The 23,746-nt window shown below is 42.6% G+C and overlaps 2 protein-coding genes across 13 annotated transcripts in view; one reads left to right on the forward strand and one right to left on the reverse strand.

The window, feature by feature from the left end:
• Nucleotides 1-10,336, forward strand: part of LOC125463020 (uncharacterized) — a 46,369-nt gene extending 36,033 nt beyond the window's left edge. For 6 of the 10 annotated variants that reach the window (XM_048553641.1, XM_048553637.1, XM_048553642.1 and 3 more), the window contains 3 exons: nucleotides 942-986; nucleotides 6,733-6,805; nucleotides 8,167-10,336. In XM_048553641.1, coding sequence (XP_048409598.1) covers nucleotides 942-986; nucleotides 6,733-6,805; nucleotides 8,167-8,275 — 227 coding nt within the window. In that variant the 3' untranslated portion in view covers nucleotides 8,276-10,336. Of the gene's footprint in view, nucleotides 1-941; nucleotides 987-6,732; nucleotides 6,806-7,712; nucleotides 7,750-8,166 lie in introns of all 10 variants that reach the window. The other 4 variants (XM_048553638.1, XM_048553644.1, XM_048553645.1 and 1 more) reach the window with 2 other exon arrangements.
• Nucleotides 10,337-19,596: 9,260 nt separating this feature from the next.
• Nucleotides 19,597-23,746, reverse strand: part of LOC125462903 (sushi, von Willebrand factor type A, EGF and pentraxin domain-containing protein 1-like) — a 57,426-nt gene continuing 53,276 nt past the window's right edge. For 2 of the 3 annotated variants that reach the window (XM_048553397.2, XM_048553394.2), the window contains one exon: nucleotides 20,996-21,141. In XM_048553397.2, the coding sequence (XP_048409354.1) occupies nucleotides 21,124-21,141 (18 nt within the window). In that variant the 3' untranslated portion in view covers nucleotides 20,996-21,123. Of the gene's footprint in view, nucleotides 21,142-23,746 lie in introns of all 3 variants that reach the window. The other variant, XM_048553395.2, reaches the window with a different exon arrangement.

Here is a 23,746-nt window from a genome sequence, read left to right on the forward strand (position 1 = left end):
TGCTGGAAATTCAAATTAATTTAAATAATAAACGTGGAATTTAAAAAAAAAAACTAGCTTTTGTTATGGTAACCCTGAAATACCGAAAGAATCAATCTGGTTAAGAGAAAGAAGTATAGGGTAAGATAGGTTCAGACCCATAGAAAATGTGTTAGGTAAAATCTCAACTTTGAAATTGTCTCTTAAACCACTCAGTTATGCACCTTTTCCAGAAGGCAGCTTGCCCAGCACATTCTCAGGGACAATTTAGTGATGGGGAAACAAATGTTGGCTTCACCAGCTACACTGACCACCCACAAATGAGTAAAAGCTAAATGCAAAGAGCAGGGCAAACATGCATACAACTGAAATGTTTTGGAGTAAATATGTCTAATTTGTGCAAACTGCAGGCCATTAAAGAATTATTCCTATTGCGTTGTACAGAATCTTTTGATCAATAATTATTACTTAGTTTTGAGCAAGTTTGTTAAGAAATATTAATGATACACTTGATTGATAAAGTAGTGGCCATGTATTCTAATTCTGCAGTGGAAGTTATATTCGTCATAAAACTTTAGTTGGCTCAGTTAAATATCTCTGTAACAACATTTCTTTAAATGACCAGACAAATTCTTGCTGATAATTTTAAACAAGTTCATAATTAAACCTTTAAGCATCAATCTTGTGGAGAAAGCAGAGGTATCAGCGCAATGAGTATCCAAAATCTTGCACTCATAATTTTCAGTCTTCTGCACGACATGTCAATTATATTCAGTAATAATTGACAAAAGCATAACTTTTCACTCACAATTTGCCTTGCCTTATGTAATTTCCAGGTACAATGTATTTGTGCACAATGCAACTTTTCCATTATTTGAATAGTAATAAATTTATTTGGGTGGTGTAGGGACAGGAAGTAGTTCAGAAGGATAAATGCTAAAGTCTTTGCTTTTTCTCTGGAGTTTCAGGTGCCTCTCAAATCAACCGCATAGTCTTGATTTTTTCAGGTGAGCAAAACAATGGAACGTGCCATATTCTTGTTTTTCTTAATGTGAATTGCCACTGTCATATTGGATTGGCAAGTGATGTGTGTTCAGTTTATTGGATTAGCTCAACTTCACTGCTGCCAATTCAGATTGAGTCAATTTATGGAGGAATGGTGAACTCAGATTTTTGCTTTACATATGATGCATCATCAAAATTGCTTCTTTGCACTTGTGCAGCATTGTCCACATTCAAAAGGACAGAAGAACGAGGCGCAGGAGTAGGCAATCTGGCCCCTCAAGCCTGCCCTGCCATTTAATAAGTTCATGGCTGATCTTTGAGACTCAAGCTCCTCTTTCTTGCCCACTCACCATAACCCTTAATTCCTTTCCTGTTCAAAAATTTGTCTAGTCTTGCTTTCAAAAGTTTCAGTGAGGTAGCTTCAACCACTTCACTGGGCAGGGAATTCCACAGATTCACAACCCTTTGGATGAAGAAGTTCCTCCTGACCTCAGTCTTACATCTGCTTCCCGTTAGTTTGAGGTGATGTCCTGTAGTCCTCCTAGCAGAAACAACCTCTCTGCCTCCACCTTATCTATTCCCTTCATAATCTTATGTTTCTGTAAGATCTTGCCTCATTCTTCTGAATTCCAATGAGTATAATCCAAGTCTACTCTGTCTGTCCTCATAATACAACCCTCTCAACCCTGGAATCAACTGAGTGAATCTCTTCTGCACCCCCTCCAGTGCTGGTATGTCTGTTTTGAAATCAGGAGACCAAAACTGCGTGCAGTACTCCAGGTGTGGCCTCACCAGGACCCTATACAGCTGCAGCATAGCCTCCCTGTTTTTAAACTCCATCCCTCGAGCAATGGCAGCCAAATTCCATTTGCCTTTTCAATCACCTGATGCACCTACAATTCCAACTTCAGTGATTTATGCACCAGGACACACAACTCCCATTGTACAGCAGCTTGCTGCCAATTTTTACCATTTAAAACATATTCCATTTTGCTGTTATTCCTAACAAAATGGATGACCTCAAACTTATCAACATTGTACTCCATGTGCCAGACTTTTGCCCACTCACTTAGACTATCCATATCCCCCTGCAGACTTTCAGTGTCTTCTGCACACTTTGCTCTGCCACTCACCTGAGTGTCATCTGCAAATTTTGACACACCACACCCTGTCCCCAACTCCAAATCATCTCTGTAAATTGTAAACAATTGAGGTCCCAACACTGATCCCTGAGGCATGCCACTAGCCACTGACTGCTGACTTGAAAAACACCTATTTACCTTTATTCTTTGTTTTATCCTGATCAACCAATCCTTTAACCATGCCAATACATTACCTGTCATACCGTGCAACTTTATCTTATGTAGCGGCCTTTGGTGTGGCACCTTGTCAAATGTCTTCTGGAAATCCAGATACACCACAACCTTGTCCATCATGCAAGTCAGGTCCTCAAATAATTCACCTGTTCTTCCACAGGTGATTAAATTCTAGCTCACATTTTCAACTCCTCAAATCTCTTATTGCTCAAATGCTCTTGGTTGACCAAACCTGCAAGATAAAATGCTTCCAAAACATTACTGCCAACAATCCCATTACCACCAAGTTACACACTCCTGTCCACCTATCTTCTCCAGATGCCGTGGTTTCTTGCGCTTCACTGATGTTGGCTTTAACATTCTGTACTTTTCTTTTGCTATATAGCCCTCATGCCATCTATCTTTTTTGTCAGTGCGCCAGCAACTGCCAGGTGCAATAGCAACTTCAGAAGCCAGAAGTCAGTTAGCAACAAAAACAAGTTGCTGGAAAATCTCAGCAGGTCTGGCAGCATTTGTGAAAGGAAGAACAGAGTTAATGTTTTGGGTCTAGTGATCCTTCCTCAGAACTGACAGTGCATGGGAAAACATCAGTTTATATGCAGAAAACAGGGAGGTGGGTGGGGTAGGGAGAAAATGATACAGTAGGGCCCGATGAGAGAGAAAGACAGTTGGACAGACAAAGCAGTTGCTAACGATCAGGCTGGGAGGGTGACTAGTTGTTAATGGGCACTGTTAGTGACTAACAACACGGGGGTGTGTAATGGCAGACAATGTGGTAACAAGGCCTGGTGTGTGGGGTGGCGGGGGGGGGGGGCTGCTGCTGGGACATGGGACAGTTTAGGCCCTAAAATTATTGAACTCAATATTGAGTCTGGAGGGTTGTAGGGTCCCCAAGCAGAAAATGGGATGTTGTTCCTCCAGCTTGCATTGGGTCTCACTGGAACACTGCAGCAAGCTGGAGACAGAGATGTTGGCCAGGGAGCAAGGTGGTGCATTGAAGTGGCAGGCAACAGGTAGGTCAGGATTTTTTTGGGAGCAAACGTAGATGTTCTGCGAAGCAGTTGTCAAGCCTACACTCCATTTCTCCAATGTAGAGAAGACCACATTGTGAGCAGCGAATGCAGTAGACAGGATTCTGAGAAGTGCAGGTGAAATGTTGCTTCACCTGGAAGCTGTGTTTGGGCCCTTAGGTACTGGGAGGGATGAGGTAAATAGGCAGGTGTTGCCCCTCCACTGGTTACAGGGTAAGGTGCCACTGGACTCTGGGAGGTGTTGGTGGTGAAGGACGTTTGGGCCAGGGTGTTCTGGAGGGAACAGTCCTGATTCACAGCATTCACAGTTCTTTCGGTTTTTATTTGTCAATTAATTAGCTGTCAATTGGTTTGCACAGAACCTCAGTGCTGAAACACTCTGTAGAATTCTATAAATGTACTGTACTTGAGGCTTTTTGTTCCTTAGATGGTAGTCAGGCTCTTTAACCTTTAACACTCCTTTATTTATATCAGTACATAGAATATTATCAATACAGCTCTGTAGTGTAGTGTGTGAGACCTTCCTTTTTAAATATCCATTCTAGACTGGAGTTTTCTCTCTGACTGATTTCAGAGCAATTATTTTATTATGACTTAGAGTCATAGAACTGTATAGCATGGAAATAGACCCTGTGGTCCAACTCAGCCATGCAGACCAGATATTCTAAGTTAATCTAGTTTCATTTGCCAATTTTCGGCTAATATCCCTGTAAACCCTTCCTATTTATGTTCCCGTCCAGATGCCTTTTAAATATTGCAAATGCACCAGCTTCCACCACTCCCACTGGCAACTCATTCCATACACACACTACCCTCTGCGTTAAAACGTTGCCCCTTATGCCTCTTTTAAATCTTGCCCCTCTCACCTTAAACCTATGCCCTCTAGCTTTGGACTCTGCTGCCCTGGGGAAAAGACCTTGGCTATTCACCTGATCCATGCCCCTCATGATTTTATAAACTTTTGTAAGGTCACCCTCAGCCTTGAACAGCCCAGGGAAAATAGCCCCAGCCATATTTAGCCTCTCCCTATTACTCAAAACATTCAATTCTGGCAACATCCTTGTAAATCTTTTCTGAAACCTTTCAAGTCTTACAACATCTTCATCTCGCAGGGAGACCAAAATTGAATGCAGTATTCCAATAGTGGCCGAATCAACAATTTTACCTCCCAACTTCTACACTCAATGTACTAACCAATAAAGGCAAGCATACCAAATGCTTTCTTCATGATCCTGCCTACTTGCGACTCTACTTTCAAGGAACTATGAACTTGCACTCCAAGGTCTCTTTGTTCAGCAACGCTACCCAGGACTTTACCATTAAATGTACAAGTCCTGCCCTGATTTGCCTTTCCAAACTGCAGCACTTCATGTTTATCTAAATTAAACTCCGTCTGCCGCTCCCTGGTCCACCAGCCCGTCTGGTCAAGGTCCTGTTGTACTGTGAAGTAACATTTTTGGCTGTCCATGACACCACCAATTTTGGTGCCATCTGCAAACTTACTAACCATACCTCCTAAGTTCAGATCCAAATCATGTATATGAATGACAAAAAGCAGTGAACCAGCACCAATCCTTGTGACACACTGCTAGTCACAAGCCTCCAGTACGAAAAGCAGCCCTCCGCCGCCTCCTCTTTGTCATGATTTACATGATTCTCACTATCACATAATTTTAAAGCCGACATTTTCAGCTTTACATGTTAATTTATTCTAAAGCTTATCTGCTCTATATTTCTCGGTATACCTGTGGTGGCTGCTTTCTCGGTCCTTCGGAACTCCTTCATGTTCCCTGGATTAATAGTCTGCCCAAAACGCCCATTTCAATATACCTTTGAATCTCAACTATGTTGTTCATTTTACCTTTTCACTTCTTATCAGTCAGATTCACTCTGCGTCTTCCTTAATGTGAACTATTCTAAGATGGCCTCCTGTCTTTCAAGACTATTAAATAAAAACACTGAAAAACTGCACTTAAAAGATAAGGCAAGTAAAATATTTTTTCAGGCAGAGACTGGGAATAGATCATGTTCTTTTCATTGTGAAACTAAGATTAAAATCCTGATTTTAATCTAACTCACCTACTGGGAATGGGGCATATTCTGTTTGCACCCTTTTTTGCACCTTGTCCAATGTTACAATCCATTTGATTTCAATACGATGCAGAAACGGGCGTAATATAACCTGTAAGTTTATGCAGAACACACCATGTCTGTTTTCTTTGATAATAAAATGTGAGGCTGGATGAACACAGCAGGCCAAGCAGCATCTCAGGAGCACAAAAGCTGACGTTTCGGGCTTAGACCCTTCATCAGAGAGGGAGAGGAAGCCGCACCGGGTACAGTGGATGCAGTATACCACATTGGCAGATGTGCAGGTGAACCTCTGCTTGATGTGGAATGTCATCTTGGGGCCTGGGATGGGGGTGAGGGAGGAGGTGTGGGGACAAGTGTAGCATTTCCTGCGGTTGCAGGGGAAGGTGCCGGGTGTGGTGGGGTTGGAGGGCAGTGTGGAGCGAACAAGGGAGTCACGGAGAGAGTGGTCTCTCCAAAGCATTTACAATACAATCCAACCCCACCACCCAAGACATTTTTCCATCCCCTCCCCTGTCTGCTTTCCGGAGAGACCACTCTCTCCTCTACATTGGGGAAACCAAGCGGAGGCTTGGGGACCGCTTTGCAGAACACCTCTGCTCAGTTTGCAAAAAACAACTGCACCTCCCAGTCGCAAACCATTTCCACTCCCCCTCCCATTCTCTTGATGACATGTCCATCATGGGCCTCCTGCACTGCCACAATGATGCCACCCGAAGGTTGCAGGAACAGCAACTCATATTCCGCCTGGGAACCCTGCAGCCATATGGCATCAATGTGGACTTCACCAGTTTCAACATCTCCCCTTCCCCTACTGCATCCCTAAACCAGCCCAGTTCATCCCCTCCCCCCACTGCACCACACAACCAGCCCAGCTCTTCCCCCCCACCCACTGCATCCCAAAACCAGTCCAACCTGTCTCTGCCTCCCTAACTGGTTCTTCCTCTCACCCATCCCTTCCTCCCACCCCAAGCCGCACCCCCCGCTACCTACTAACCTCATCCCACCTCCTTGACCTGTCCAGCTTCCCTGGACTGACCTATCCCCTCCCTACGTCCCCACCTACACTCTCTCCACCTATCTTCTTTACTCTCCATCTTCGGTCCGCCTCCCCCTCTCTCCCTATTTATTCCAGTTCCCTCCCCCCATCCCCCTCTCTGATGAAGGGTCTAGGCCCGAAACGTCAGCTTTTGTGCTCCTGAGATGCTGCTTGGCCTGCTGTGTTCATCCAGCCTCACATTTTATTATCTTGGAATCTCCAGCATCTGCAGTTCCCATTATCTATGTCTGTTTTCTTTTGTTGGTTTCAGGACTCATTATCGTCACAGCAATAGCAATAGCAATAACAATGATCAAATATATTTGTGTCAGAAGGAAGTCTGGGTGAGTATTGAGATTCTTCCATTTTAACACAGGTATGCACTACAACTGGGGTAGAATAGCCAGTAATAGAAATTGACAAATAGTTGAACTTCCCAGAACTGCCACATACATAGAAACTAGTTGTTATCAGAGACCTGATCAATATTTAGCTCCCAATCAAATGTTTTTGAAGAAAATGGTTTATCAGGATATTATTGTTATGGGAGCTTGTTGTCTGCATATTGGATGCCATATTTCCCACCACAGAAAAGTGACTATACTTCAAAAGTAGTTCAGTGACGAGAAAATGTTTTGGATAGCATGAAATTATAATTGGTATTATAAATGCATATACTTTGATCACAACTGAAACCTGACTTGATAGATTGAGATCTCACTCAATGGTTTCCTACTGAAACACAAGCACACAATTTTGCAATTTTTGTTTAAACAAGAAACGATTATTCAGCAACAAAATCAAGATATAATGGAATAACCATGCTAATTACTTTATCACAAATTCAAAGAGTTTTAAACAGACAGTGAAAATATATTCTCATTAAACCCAAAGCACTCTTTTACAAATTCCAACCTCAAAAGTTTAATCTCAACTATTGGTTTAAATCTTTGCCCCACACACCCAACCTTGTTATTTGCTGGACTCTTTCCTTTTGACACTACATTTGGAAAATAACAGTATAATGATTATTTTTTTCAACGATGTACTTTTCTTAAGAATTATATTACTTTGCATCACATGAAAGTTGACAGCAAAGGCAAGAAATGTTCCAATATTTTAACCACGGTTTAGATAATCAGAGATACAGAGAAGTTAGTTTTATATAGTTCTTGTCCAGCTCTTAGGCAGATACTAGCAACTGCAAGTTAAATAATTTGCAAGTTTTATTGGCTCATGTTTTATCTTAAGATTGAATCTTCCTGACCATCACAATCCTGGGGATACGGTAAGCCTAAAGATCCTGCTTCAATGTTATTGTGATCCTAGTCAGAGAGTCAACATACATATGTACATATGGAACTTTTCTGTGCTGGTTCCATAATGTTCTTGATGCCATACCACTGGTACTTTGTACTTACATACTTGCTAAAGTGTCTCTGCTTGTCTGAGTAAGTGGTCTATAGCTCTCATATACCGGAATGTTAGCTGCACACCCGGGATGTGACTACAGAAGAGTACAGCACTCAAATTACTCGCCTGAAAAATCCGACACAATACTGTACAGCATCAATATTGCACCAGTACCTTTATAGTGTTTTTACTGTGCTTTGTATTGTATTGAATCTTTACAACTCTTATGAAAAACATTTACTAGTTAATCATATATTGCCTTTCTATTTAACATTTCTTCCTTTCCGCCTAGGTCCTATAACACAGGGAGCGAATTCCTAGAACATCACAAGGATATGGATCTAAAGATAAAATCATTCATGTTATGGACCAAACCAGAACCCCTCTCAATATATCAATAAGATAGACTAGAGCCTAAGGTTTTCTTATTTTAAAGGCAAGTGCCAGACATTTCATTCTAGATGCAATTGGATTGGTCAAACTACCAGATTTGATGCAAAGCACATTTTACTCATACACTACAGTTAAAATACAACAAAAGAAATTGAAATTTGGAATAACTTAACTCTTTGGCAAAAAGTAATAGAATAATAGATTATTTTACTACTATACAATAACTGATCCAAGATAGTAACATCTCAAAAGCACACCATTGACAGTGGCAAGTCAATAACACAGATGGTCTCATATTCGATTCTAGCAGCCCAGGAGGAAAAACATCAAGTGAAAATGCATAATGTAGCAGGGAGAGATATATTGCAACTTTCAAGCCCTGCTGACACCCCAGCAATAACTGCCGATACTGGAAAGCTCATAAAAGTAAAAATTCTGGTTCTTTTGAGAGCTTGGCGCCACTCCTTCAGGCTTCCTTTATTGTTCCAACTGTCTTTTTATAAAAAACCGAAGGTCTCATAAACTATTTACTGTAGTGGCTCTGAGTAGATTGCTTGGTGCCTTTGCTTCAAAACCTCGCTTGAGAAACATCATGACACAATACACCTCTTAAATTCATAGAAGCATCACATTAGAAATTGAAACAACAGTCATTTTGTGTTAAAGTTGGCTTTAACCCCATTTGTTGTGGTTGGACGAGGGAATAGTTCAGCTCTTTTGGTTCAATGGATCAAATTTGTAAAGTGCTCCAAAACAGAGAGGAATCAGAATGCAGTATAATATAATTGGTACTTCAATAACTTTGGAACCTGTATATTAAACATAAAATGTGCACATTTTCTTGCTTGAATATGGGTTTTTAATGAGAATGGTTATCAGCACCTTGTGTTGTTAACTCTAATAAATTATGATGTAAACATCTGCTCCCTTTTGCAATTTACCAAAGTTGGGTTGTATTGACTCAAAAAATGGACATACCTGTAGATAAAGGGGCTGAAATGTCTTCCACTACAGTTTGTGATATAAGGCACAGTGCAATTTTTTCTGAAGAAGGGTCTAGGCCCAAAACATCAGCCTTGCTGCTCCTCTGATGCTGCTCAGCCTGCTGTGTTCATCCAGCTCTACACCTTGTTGCAAAGGATTATTGGCAATTTGGATTTGTAAGGGATTCTCCCTTTAAAGAGAAATTTGTCACTGGCTAAAATTAAAGGATTGAACAAGTTCTGGACTTTGCAGATCTTAAAAATTATGCAAAAAAATTGCAAACCTTTGAAAATGCTTGAACAAACAATTTTGGCAAAAATGTTCTTTACTTTTTAATGATGCACACTTGAAACAACTATAAACAAATTATCTGTCATACTGATGATTGTCATCATTCAGATCTGGCTGCTGCCTGCCCTGCTGGGATTTTTTTCAGCATTTTCACATATTTAAAGCTTTTATGCATGGAGAGAGAAAACAGTGATCCAAACACCCCAAGCTCCTGTTAGATTATCATATCAAATATAACACCCATCTTAATGCCAGTGGGTGACAGAGAGGATTCAGAAAATGAAAAAAAATCATCAGAGAGACAAGTTACTTTAAAGTGAAGCTACTTCAATAAATGAATGAAATATTCTTTATGCTGGTTTTGCCTAAATGTGGAACAAAGATGGCCAAGTGCAATGTTTCTGTAATTTGGAAATATGAGTATGTTTCAATGATCATATACGTGATTGTTAAAATGTGTGATCAGAGGGTACTCATCCCTGTGAATGCATTATACTATTGTCAAGATATATTTTTGGTGTAGAGTGCACAACTTTCGTCTGGTTTCCCAGTTTAAATAAAGAGAGAGAGAGTTTGGAAGAAAAGTCATATCGGACTTAACGTTAACTTAATTTCTCTCTGCACAGATGCTGCCAGACCTGTTAAGTTTCTCTCGCACTTTCTTTTTTTTGTAATAAATGGCTTATTCATTTAAGAACAATAGAATAGTATGTGAATTATATATTTAAATGTATATGTAGAGTTGCTTCTTTCACTTCAATATAAAAATAAACTTTTAAATCTTAATCCTTTTACATTTGTAGTAAAATAAATTTAATTATCAGAGCCACTGATGCATCAGTGACTTTTAATTGACTCAGACCAGAATTATTGCAGCCAACTTAACACTTCCTGTTCTTTGTTTCCTTTTCCATGATCTCAACAATCTACTTGTAGTTGAAACATGAGAGAAACCAGCAACTTGTCTTTGGTTGTCCTTTCAAACAGGGGGTATTAAAGGAATGAAATTGGTCAATGACAGTATCATGAAACAGGCCCAAGTCAATCCTCAGTTGATTTTTCACCGCACAGTTTTGATCTTCCATTGACCTGGACTACGCTGGTAAGGTTGTTAGAATTTCTAACCATGCTGAAGTTACTGTGAGACTAGAAAAATGGGTCTCTAAAAGCAGTCTGTACCGTCATTCTGTGGACTTTAGTAGAAAGAAGCTTGGATATGTTAAAAAAAGTCAGCTGCTGGTTCAGGACAAGCCTGTTGCTTAGAGCTGGTATAGTTCAATTTATCTCCATGACCACAAACCAGAGACATGTAAACGAAACAAATACAGTTAGTGGGTTCCATTCCAGAAAGGAGATGAGTAAACCAGCTATATTTTTAAAATCTGTGCAGAATCGCGAATTACAGAGGGATTAATGAAACCAGTTTGACAATTTGTCAGGAAATGATGGAAATATGCTGGAAATCTCAGTCCATTCTGTTCATTCAGGGGCATTTTTGGAAATATTCTGGTGGCCAGCACAGTGGATATGTGCTATTTCACAAGAAACAAAGTACAATTCCATAGAAACAGAGTGAAGAAGCAAACCAGCTGCAGACTGTAAGAGGAGAGAGGCTGGAATATTCCCCTCCTGTGACACAGAGGGTGATGTGATGGAAAGGGTAATTAGGCAGGTTGGCATGGAGATGATACCTGCCTGCTTTCTTCCACCTCAGACATACTCTTCTGGATGAGAAGGCCCATGACCAACGGTCCCAGCCAGACTCTTAAGTGGTCAATGATTGACCTCATCCCATTGCTACTCAGTTAACTGTTTTCCCAGCAGGTGAACAAAGTCAGATCATCTGATGAAATAAAGCAAGCTGCCTGTTAGGTTGAGGGTGTCTCACTCTATCCCAATCTGGGGGTAATTAGGAACACCGATGAGGGTTGGTGGAGTTTGGTCCTCTAAAAGTGACATCTCAGTGACATTGCATTCAACTGTCCTGACCCTTTTCTCCCTGAAACCTTTGCCTCATGATCTCTTGATCTCCATCTCCCTAAAGGTCACTTCCTTTGCTTGAAGTTGCCATACTTCTGGGTAGTTGTACAACACTGCTGCTGTTCATAATGTCTGATTGATGCCAACTTCACATGAGGTTATCACTGATCTCACTAAGAGATCACCACTGCCTCAGATGTGATCCACTGATAAACCAGCTGAATGACCACTCGATACAGAGTTCTGAGGGAGGAGGCTGAGGAAATAACGGAGACTTTGTTCGTGATCTTTCAAAAGTCACTGGAGTCAGGGAAAGTCCCAGATGATTGGAAAATTGCTGTTGTAATCCCCTTGTTTAAGAAAGGATCAAGGCAAAAGATGGAAAATTATAGGCCCATTAGCCGAACCTCGGTAGTTGGTAAAATTCTAGAATCCATTGTCAAGGATGAGATTTCTAAATTCCTGGAAGTGCAGGGTCAGATTAGAACAAGTCAGCACGGATTTAGTAAGGGGAGGTCATGCCTGACAAACCTGATAGAATTCTTTGAAGAGGTAACAAGTATGTTAGACCAGGAAAACCCAGTAGATGTTATCTATCTAGCCTTCCAAAAGGCCTTTGATATGGTGCCTCATTGGAGGCTGCTGAGCAAGGTGAGGGCCCATGGTGTTCAAGGTGAGCTACTGGCTTGGATTGAGGATTGGCAGTCTGACAGAAGGCAGAGAGTTTGGATAAAAGGCTCTTTTTCGGAATGGCAACCTGTGATGAGTGGTGTCCCGCAGGGTTCAGTGTTGGGGCCACAGCTGTTCACCTTATGTGTTAATGATCTGGATGAAGGGACTGGGTTCATTCTGGCGAGTTTGCCAATGATACAAAGATAGGTGGACAGGCAGGTAGTACTGAGGAGGTGGGGAAGCTGCAGAAAGACTTAGAGAGTTTAGGATAGTGGTCCAGGAAATGGCTGATGAAATTCAATATGAGTAAATGTGAGGTTTTGCACTTTGGAATTAAGAATACAGGCATGAACTATTTTCTAAATGGTGAGAAAATTCGCAAAGCAGAAGTACAAAGGGATCTGGGAGTGTTGGTCCAGGATTCTCTAAAGGTTAACTTGCAGGTAGAGTCTGTAATTAAGAAAGCAAATGTATTGTTGTTTATCTCAAGAGGGTTGGAATATAAAAGCAGCGATGTGCTTCTGAGGTTTTATAAAGCTCTAGTTAGGCCCCATTTAGAATACTGTGTCCAATTTTGGGCCCCACACTTCAGGAAGGACATACTAGCCCTGGAGAGTGTTCAGTGGAGATTCACACAGATGATCCCTGGAATGGTAGGTTTAACATATGATGAACGTCTAAGGATCCTGGGATTGTACTCATTAGAGTTTAGAAGATTGAGGTGAGATCTAATAGAAACTTACGAGATAATATATGGTTTAGAAGGGGTGGACGCTAGGAAGTTGTTTCCGTTACGTGGGGAGACTAGGACCCATGGGCACAGCCTTAAAATTAGGGGGTAAATTTAAAACTGAAATGAGATGACATTTCTTCAGCCAGGGATTGGTGGGTTTGTGGAATTCATTGCCACGGAGTACAGTGAAGGCCGGGACGTTGGATGCCTTCAAAGCAGAGATCGACAAATTCTTGATCTCAGAAGGAATCAAGGTCTATGGGGAGAGTGCAGGGAAGTGGAGTTGAAATGCCCATCAGCCATGATTTAAATGGTGGAGTGGACTTGATGGGCCGAATGGCCTTACTTCCACTCCTATGTCTTATGGTCTTATGGTCTTATACCTGATAGGCACTGATCGACTGGGCTTTCTCATTCCAGGAGCTGGAGGTTGCCCTGCTTATAATAATACTCACCCACAAGCTTTTTTAAAAAATGGGTAGTCCCAGTTATTGTTCTGGCCTATTCTCTCTCTGTCTCCCAAAGTTTCTCATCACTTTTGTGATACCTTGGAAAGTCAGCGGGCTAATGTTTTAACTTGCAATGCTGACACAACCTGAATTAGGAAGGCCAATGTTGAGTGAGATGGTTGGCATCAAATTTTAATTTCCATGACGACTGCCATTTCCCTAGGGTCAGGAATCATATAAGGAATTGTGAATCTTTTCACAGTTTCATTTAAGATCTGTCATCATTGCTCTCTTGTATCCTGTTCCTATCCTAAAGTCCCCCACACCTCCTCCACACCCTCTCAATATCAACTCTGAACCCTCTACCATGTCAGGTCACCAGTTTGAACTGCTTCTTTTGATACCATTGGAAGATGGCCACACAATAAATGCTTGGTTTAAGCTCCAAGAATGATGAAAGAAGTACTTGATTCAATTTGCAATGTTTTCACAGATGTAAACAGAGTGCAAAACCTATGGATATTTTCATTTACTTATAGTAAGTTGTAATTTCTCTGTTGTGATACCTCATGTCTGAGTGTCAATCTTGTGAAAATAAAGAGATCTGAAGTATATTACAGGTTTGGTCTTTCCTACCGCAGGCTGGACTTTCAAAGAGCTGAGAACACGTTGTTATGGTGTAAAAATGGCACATGGTCCCAGGTGCTGAGATTCCTGCCCATATTCCATTTTTGAACAGTGTGACTTAAGGATGTAGACTAGTGTTAGTCATGAGTCCTCATCCTGCAGCCCTGACCTGCTCAGCTCCATTGTGGGAATAGGTATTTCCTAGTCTTCAGCAATTCTCATTGAGTTGGGCCAGCTTTTAATTCTGAATTGTGAACCATTCTCTGGATGAGAGAACTTTTTGAAAGGTATGTTCAAAAGTTCTTGCCCATGTAGCCTCGAAGCCAAGCTCTGCCCTTCCAACCAACCCCATGGTCCCTTATACTCAAAGTTCCAGGCAAATAAATGCCTATTATCCACAATATATTCAATACAGTACCAGTAAACCTTTAGTTGTCAGTAGATTATGTGAAAATGTATTTTTTAAAAGTCACTTGTTAATAACCACTTTCTGAAAAAAATATCGGTTTTTGCAACGGCCCATAAAAAGTTAATCATCCGGACACTTGAAAATGCCAATAGCAGAAATTACAAACATTAGAAAGCTCTTTGTCTTATGTAAATAAACATTGTGCAATTAACAGAAAGTATCTCAGATCATTAGCTGTCAATCAAGTCATATTTTCTCTGTGGCAATCTGTTTCAATGTTCTAATGGGTTCTCAGCCATAATGACGCTTGGGTGAGATATGAGGCTGAAATTATTTTATATTACATCTGCCACTCACTTGCCTTCTCTCCTCACCTGTCCAAGTCCTTCTGGAGCTTCCTAATTCCTCAACACTGCTACTAATTTTGTGTCATCTGCAAACCTATTAACAATGTCCTCAGTTCCTCATCTGCTACACCTGAAGTTAGATGCCGACCCTTTCTATCGTCTGTGTCCTCCTACTTGTGGAAACTTTAATAATTTCCCTTCAACCTTCCTCACCTTCAACCTTTTCCACAATTTTCTGTGCAACTGGACCCAAAACTCTTCACTCCCCAGTACTATTTAGTGTAAATGGTTCTGCGATCTAATTAACACCTATAATTGCTTGTATTTCCTCAGCAGAACCTCTTTCCTTTTTGCATCTCTATCGTTGGTACCAACGTGAACTACAACTACTGGATCTTTCCCCTCCCATTCCAAATATCTCCGCAATGCAGATGAACACAAAGGCATTTTACACTTATGTGAGGAATAAGAGAATGGTCAAAGAAAGAGTAGGGCCGATCAGGGATAGCATAGGGAACTTGTGTGTGGAGCCTAAGGAGGTAGGGGAAGCCCTAAATGAGTTTTTTTTGCTTCTGTCTTTACGAAAGAAACCAACTTTGTAGTGAATGAAACCTTTGAAGAGCAGGTGTGCATGCTGGAATGGATAGAGATAGACGAAGCTGATGTGCTGAAAATTTTGTCAAACATTAAGATTGACAAGTCGCCAGGCCCGGACCAGATTTGTCCTCGGCTGCTTTGGGAAGCGAGAAATGCAATTGCTTCACCACTTGCGAAGATCTTTGCATCCTCGCTCTCCACTGGAGTCGTACCTGAGGACCGGAAAGAGGCAAATGTAATTCCTCTCTTCAAGAAAGGAAATAGGGAAATCCCCAGCAATTACAGACCAGTAAGTCTCACGTCTGTCGTCTGCAAGGTGTTAGAAAGGATTCTGAGGGATAAGATTTATGACCATCTGGAAGAGCATGGCTTGATCAAATACAGTCAACACGGCTTTGTGAGGGGTAGGTCATGCCTTACAAACCGTATCGAGTTTTTTGAGGATGTGACTAGAAAAGTTGATGAGGGTCGAGCTGTGGATGTGGTGTATATGGACTTCAGTAAGGCATTTGATAAGGTTCCCCATGGTAGGCTCATTCAGAAGGTTAGGAGGAATGGGATACAGGGGAACTTAGCTGCTTGGATACAGAATTGGCTGGCCAACAGAAGACAGCGAGTGGTAGTAGAAGGAAAATATTCTGCCTGGAAGTCAGTGGTGAGTGGGGTTCCACAGGGCTCTGTCCTTGGGCCTCTACTGTTTGTAATTTTTATTAATGACTTGGATGAGGGGATTGAAGGATGGGTCAGCAAGTTTGCAGACGACACAAAGGTCGGAGGTGTCGTTGACAGTGTAGAGGGCTGTTGTAGGCTGCAGCGGGACATTGACAGGATGCAGAGATGGGCTGAGAGGTGGCAGATGGAGTTCAACCTGGATAAATGCGAAGTGATGCATTTTGGAAGGTCGAATTTGAAAGCTGAGTACAGGATTAAGGATAGGATTCTTGGCAGCATGGAGGAACAGAGGGATCTTGGTGTGCAGATACATAGATCCCTTAAAATGGCCACCCAAGTGGACAGGGTTGTTAAGAAAGCATATGGTGTTTTGGCTTTCATTAACAGGGGGATTGAGTTTAAGAGTCGTGAGATCTTGTTGCAGCTCTAAAACTTTGGTTAGACCGCACTTGGAATACTGCGTCCAGTTCTGGGCGCCCTATTATAGGAAAGATGTGGATGCTTTGGAGAGGGTTCAGAGGAGCTTTACCAGGATGCTGCCTGGACTGGAGGGCTTATCTTATGAAGAAAGGTTGACTGAGCTCGGTCTCTTTTCATTGGAGCAAAGGAGGAGGAGAGGGGACCTAATTGAGGTATACAAGATAATGAGAGGCATAGATAGAGTTGATAGCCAGAGACTATTTCCCAGGGCAGAAATGGCTAGCACGAGGGGTCATAGTTTTAAGCTGGTTGGTGGAAAGTATAGAGGGGATGTCAGAGGCAGGTTCTTTACGCAGAGAGTTGTGAGAGCATGGAATGCATTGCCAGCAGCAGTTGTGGAAGCAAGGTCATTGGGGTCATTTAAGAGACTGCTGGACATGCATATGGTCACAGAAATTTGAGGGTGCATACATGAGGATCAATGGTCGGCACAACATTGTGGGCTGAAGGGCCTGTTCTGTGCTGTACTGTTCTATGTTCTATGTTCTATGTTCTAACCCAGGAACCAGACAGTCCTTAGGACTCTCACTCCTGACCACACAGAAAATTGTCTATTCCCTTGATTATACAATCCCTGATTACAATTACCTTTCTTTTTTCCCAGCTTGAATGACTCCCTGTACCATAGTGCTTTTGTCAGTTTTGTCACCCTCCCTATAGCCTCTCCTCCACACAGGAAGCAAGAATCTCAAACCTGCTAGGACAGCTCAAGGACTGAGGCTTCTTCTGCATTACCTCCTGGATCCCTCTACTTGCTTTGCTGATAGTCACATCCTCCTGTCTTTGACAACTGACCAAACTCAAAGTGGTTAATCTATGAGGCAGCTGAGTGGCTAGCACTGCTGCCTCACAGCACTAAAGACCCAGGTTTGATGCCAGCTTCATTAACTGGTGTTTGCACATTCACCTTGTGGCTGTGTAAGTTTCTTCCAGGTGCTCTGGTTTCTTCCCAAGCCAAAGCTGTGCGGGTTAGGTGGATTGACCATGGTAAATGTGCAGTTATGGGAATGGCATGGGGGCCTGGGTCTGGATGAAATGCTCTTTAGAGGATTGGTGTGGCATCAATAGGCCGAATGGTCTCTTTCTGCACTGTTGAGATTCAATGACTGCATCCTGAACGCAGTATCCACATAACTCTTCCCCCTACCTGACATGTCTCTGTGTTTAAAGTTCAGATACCGGCTCATGAGCTCTGAGTCACCGTTCTTCAAGCAACCAACATCGGGCTACGGCTGTGGTCAGTATGAACCATGATGGGATCCACCAGTTCCCACATTATGCAGTTACAACACATTACCTGGTCCTGCATCTCTTTTTATTAGTTCTTAATTTGTTTTAAAAGTTTCCTACTGGTACTTTAGTTTGTAATTTGTAAATATTTCTCCTACTTACCTTCAATATGAACGTAAGTTATAATAGATAGTCAGATTACCAACCAATGAACAGGTTTTCCTCTGATATCATTTTCTTTTTGTGCTGGCCCCTGGGCTTTAATTTATCTTGTTTAAGAAAGCCTTATGAACTATGAGCCAAAAAAGGCACGCAAAAAGCACCTTCTCCCCTCTGCACTAAACTCCTACGCTGTATCCAAATTCCAAACTATGCTCTCACTTTAGATGTGATGTCTCCTTCCTGAATACGTGAAGCTTGATGATCATGCACTTTCAACAAGGTGTCTCTTCAAGCAAGCTGAATTAATTCACACTATCCCCCTCGTTCTCACACACCACCCTACCAACCTCCGGATACAACGCATCATCCTCCGACACTTCCGCCATCTACAATCCGACCCCACCACCCAAGACATTTTTCCATCCCCACCCCTGTCTGCTTTCTGGAGAGACCACTCTCTCCGTGACTCCCTTGTTCGCTCCACACTGCCCTCCAACCCCACCACACCCGGCACCTTCCCCTGCAACCGCAGGAAATGCTACACTTGCCCCCACACCTCCTCCCTCACCCCCATCCCAGGCCCCAAGATGACATTCCACATTAAGCAGAGGTTCACCTGCACATCTGCCAATGTGGTATACTGCATCCACTGTACCCGGTGTGGCTTCCTCTACATTGGGGAAACCAAGCGGAGGCTTGGAGACCGCTTTGCAGAACACCTCCGCTCAGTTCGCAACAAACAACTGCATCCCCCAGTCGCAAACCATTTCCACTCCCCCTCCCATTCTCTAGATGACATGTCCATCATGGGCCTCCTGCAGTGCCACAATGATGCCACCCGAAGGTTGCAGGAACAGCAATTCATATTCTGCCTGGGAACCCTGTAGTCTAATGGTATCAATGTGGACTTCACCAGTTTCAAAATCTCCCCTTCCCCAACTGCATCCCTAAACCAGCCCAGTTCGCCCCCTCCCCCCACTGCACCACACAACCAGCCCAGCTCTTCCCCCCCACCCACTGCATCCCAAAACCAGTCCAACCTGTCTCTGCCTCCCTGACCGGTTCTTCCTCTCACCCATCCCTTCCTCCCACCCCAAGCCGCACCCCCATCTACCTACTAACCTCATCCCACCTCCTTGACCTGTCCGTCTTCCCTGGACTGACCTATCCCCTCCCTACCTCCCCACCTATACTCTCTCCACCTATCTTCTTTACTCTCCATCTTCGGTCCGCCTCCCCCTCTCTCCCTATTTATTCCAGTTCCCTCTCCCCATCCCCCTCTCTGATGCAGGGTCTAGGCCCGAAACGTCAGCTTTTGTGCTCCTGAGATGCTGCTTGGCCTGCTGTGTTCATCCAGCCTCACATTTTATTATCTTAACTCACACTAGTTGTGCTTCAGGAGAAGGTGGTAAATTCAGCATCACCAAGTCTGAAAATGGTGTAACATGTTTTCCAAATCAAAGGGAAGATGGGACTCAATAAGTACAATAGCTTCTCCACAAAGCAGTTTCAAGACTGGCTTAAATAAACACTCATAGTCATTCTAGCAAGTAATCTATGATTAGAATGTGATTATACTGCCTGAAATGTAATTGTAAAAAGAATAAACAGGATGCAATATTCTACCCAATATTTGTGTCATTTATGCATGCTTCTTCAATCTCTTCAAAGACAGAATGAACACCTGACGAGAGGGTGCCAGCCACAAATTCTTATTTTAATTTGTAGCAATGTGAACATACAAAGCAGTAGTTACTACCAAATAACATTGTTTTTGTATCACAACAAAAAAATAATTAAACCAGACTTTGGTACATCAATATAATGTCTTGGTTGGATTACACAAATTGCATTTTTAATGACTTGCCTGCATTTTTTATTTCGTGGAGCTTAGTTAGACTTCACTGCCTTCACAAGATTTTGTTTTGAAATATTTGATTCAGTGGTTTTCTGTATCCAAGTTTCTGAAATATTTTCTCCTGCCTGTCAGAAATAAAGCTAAGGAACACTCTTCGTATGACATATGAATCAATTACCAAGACAGGATAATGAATTGTGCATTACTTACATTTGTAGAGAAAACAACTTGCACTCATCAACCATGTTATGTCTGATGGGTGCTATTAATCCTTTCTCTCCAATGTAGCCTGGTGGGATGCAATCAAAGCTCTGAGATATTTGCCCATAAGACTATAACACCCTAAGATACAGGAGCAGATTTAGGTGATTTAGCCCTTCGAGTCTGCTCTATATTCAATTATGGCTCATATGTTTCTTAACCCCATTTTCCTGCCTTCTGCCTGTGATACCTGATCCCATTACCAATCAAAAAAGTGTCAATATCATGATTAGAGTTCATAGAATCACGAAAATATTAGATATTAGTAGTAGGCCATTCAGCCCACTGTGCCTGCACCAAGTAGCAGGATCTCATCATTCACAATTCTTCTGAACAGGGTTTCCACCAATAACTAGCCTGTGGGGTCTTTTTCTACATATGATATTCCTCTGGATCCTGCATATGTAGTCTTTCCTTACCTTTGATTCTTCCAGTTCACTTTCCAACACAAGACTTCCACAAGACAGCTGAGAAAGTAAAATTGCACATTTGTTGCATAAATGGTCAGCCTCTGGGCTGTGTCATTTTCCACTTGTTTGTCAATTATCCTACAGAATTTAAATGAAGGTCAACCATTAAAATTGACCTGTGTTATTGTCTCTCCAATGAAAGCAGGTCAGAAGAGAGGTACCTTCCCAGAAATGTACATGAAACTTAAGTCTAGGTCCAGGTGAGATTTTATTTTCCTTATTCACTTTCTTTTAAAAAACAATCAACACTTTGCCTTTCCTCACCGCCTGCTCAAAGTGATTGGTGCAGAAAATGGGAGTAAAAATCCCAAAATGCAAGTAAATACAAGACAATTAAAAAATAAAACTGAGGTTTACTGCAACTGAAATTACTTGAATAGAGCCAGTTTGGCATTTGTGAACACCCTGGATATTTTCAGATTGAGTAACATGAAAGACAAGATTTAACAAATTTGAGAACCATTATTAATGTAGCCAACAAGTTGTTCAATGTTTTGCAGAATCCTTTCCAAGTTTTGAAGATTTGCTGTTTCATGTGTGAAAAGTGCCTGTTCTAATTTGATGCTCCTTTCTTTCTCCTCAACCATTTGTTTTCCCAATGCAACAATGTCTTTAAGCTTGTCTTGTATTGAAATTAAGCCTCTGCCTGGATCTGTGTTGAGAATTAGAAATGATTACATAGAGTTTGAATATACTGTCTTTTCAACTATACATAAAACATCATATGCGTACAACAGAGAGAGGAACATGATGAGGGATTGATCACAGAACAGTTATCTGAGCATGGATACACCAGCAACAGCGCAAGACATCCACAGTCTCCCAAGGTCCAAACTCTGATCAGCCAAATAAATCTGCCAATAATAGTCACATGGCAGATATGTAGAACTCCAATAAACATCCAACTGCTAGGAAAAGGAATATTTGAAGGAAGTGATTGGACTGGAGACAACGCAGAAGAGATTCACCAGGATGTTGTGTGTTGAAGTCATTCAGCTACGAAGAGAAACTAGATAGGCTCGGGTTGTTTTCCTCAGTGCACAGAAAGCCGAGGGGAACCCAACTGAGGTGTATAAAGTTAAGAGGAGTATATATCGGATAATTAGGAGAAAAATTCTTTTAGTCAAAAGATCCATAATCAGGGCACAATTTTAAGGTAAGGAACAGGACATTCAGAGAGGACTTGAAGAAAACTTGAGGGTGGTGGGAATCTGGAACTCAGTGCCTGAAAAGCTGGTAAAGACAGGAGCCCTTAAGACATTTAAGAACTAATTAAATAAGCAATTGAAACGGCACGGAAAGACAAAGCTACAAACCAGGTGTTGGAAATGGGGTTAGAATAGATAGATGATTAATGACTGTTGTGAGCATGATGGGCCAAAGGGCCTTTCCTCATGATATAAACACTCTATGACACTATTTCAGGCATAAAACCTGACTCTTCCTGATATTTATATCTAAAATTCTGGAAACATCAATAAATATTTAGGTGCGGACAGCAAAATTCGGGTCAGCAAAATTAGGGTGAAATGTGCAACAATCCATGTCCCATCATGTAAATTTTAGGTTACTGTCTCCAATGATGAACACAACTATAGCAATAACAAGCCATCTTGCTGGAAGTTGGTTTGATTATGAATGAGTTTGTTTATGTTTGCCAAATGCGACTGTCATTCTGCTGGGAGAAGGCACGAAGGGAATGCTTTTCTTTTAGCTTACTCTGCAGCCTGACATTTAGCTGATAGCATAGGTGAGTATGGCAAATGTACTGCCCCAGTCAAAGAGAACCCAACACCATCATGTATCTCAGATAACAAAGTGTGAAGCTGGATGAACACAGCAGGCCAAGCAGCATCTCAGGAGCACAAAAGCTGACATTTCAGGCTGAGACCCTTCAGCAGAGAGGGGGATGGCGAGAGGGTTCTGGAATAAATAGGGAGAGAGGGGGAGGCGGACCGAAGATGAAGAGAAAAGAAGATCGGTGGAGAGGAGAGTATAGGTGGGGAGGTAGGGAGGGGATAGGTCAGTCCAGGGAAGACGGACAGGTCAAGGAGGCGGGATGAGGTTAGTAGATAGGAAATGGAGGTGCGGCTTGGGGTGGGAGGAGGGGATGGGTGAGAGGAGGAACAGGTTAGGGAGGCGGGGGCAGGTTGGGCTGGTTTTGGGATGCCATGGCGGAAGGGGAGATTTTGGAGCTTGTGAAGTCCACATTGATACCATTGGGCTGCAGGTTCCCAAGTGGAATATGAGTTGCTGTTCCTGCAATCTTCGGGTGGCATCATTGTGGCACTGCAGGAGGCCCATGATGGACATATCGCCTGAGAAATGGGAGGGCGAGTTAAAATGTTACGCGACTGGGAGGTGCAGTTGTTGATTGCGAAACGAGCGGAGGTGTTCTGCAAAGTGGTCCCCAAGCATAGAGTTTGAATATACTTGGTTTCCCCAATGTAGAGGAAGCCACACCGGGTGCAGTGGATATGGTATACCACATTGGCAGATGTGCAGGTGAACATCTGCTTAATATGGAAAGTCATCTTGGGGCCTGGGTTGGGGGTGAGGGAGGAGGTGTGGGGGCAAGTGTAGAACTTCTTGCAGTTGCAGGGGAAGGTGCCGGGTGTGGTGGGTTGGAGGGGAGTGTGGAGTGGACAGGGGAGTCATGGAGAGAGTGGTCTCTCTGGAAGGTAGATAATGGTGGGGATGGAAAAATGTCTTGGGTGGTGGGGTCGGGTTGAGGATGGCGGAAGTGTTGGAGGATGATGCGTTGTATCCGGAGGTTGGTGGGGTGGTATGTAAGAACGAGGGGGATCCTCTTGGGGCGGTTGTGGCAGGGGCAGGGTGTGAGGGATGTGTTGCGGGAAATGGAGGAGATGCGGTCAAGGGCATTCTCGACCACTGCGGGGGCGAAAGTTGCGGTCCTTGAAGAACATGAACATCTGGGATGTGTGAGAGTGGAATGCCTCATCCTGGGAGAAGATGCGGCAGAGGTGGAGGAATTGGGAATAGGGGATGGAATTTTTGCAGGAGGGTGGGTGAGAGGAGGTGTATTCTAGGTAGCTGTGGGAGTCAGTGGGCTTGAAATGGAAATCAGTTTCTAGCTGGTTACCTGAGATGGAGACTGAGAGGTCCAGGAAGGTGAGGGATGTATCTCCCTCAGTCCCTGGATCTGCAATGGAAGAACTACTACATTCCACTTGGAATTATAGAATCGTAGAGGTCTACAGCACAAAAAAAAACCCTTTCAGCTCTGAGTGTCGGTC

This window comes from Stegostoma tigrinum, chromosome 21 (genome assembly GCF_030684315.1).
Source record: "Stegostoma tigrinum isolate sSteTig4 chromosome 21, sSteTig4.hap1, whole genome shotgun sequence".
Taxonomy (NCBI): Eukaryota; Metazoa; Chordata; class Chondrichthyes; order Orectolobiformes; family Stegostomatidae; genus Stegostoma; species Stegostoma tigrinum.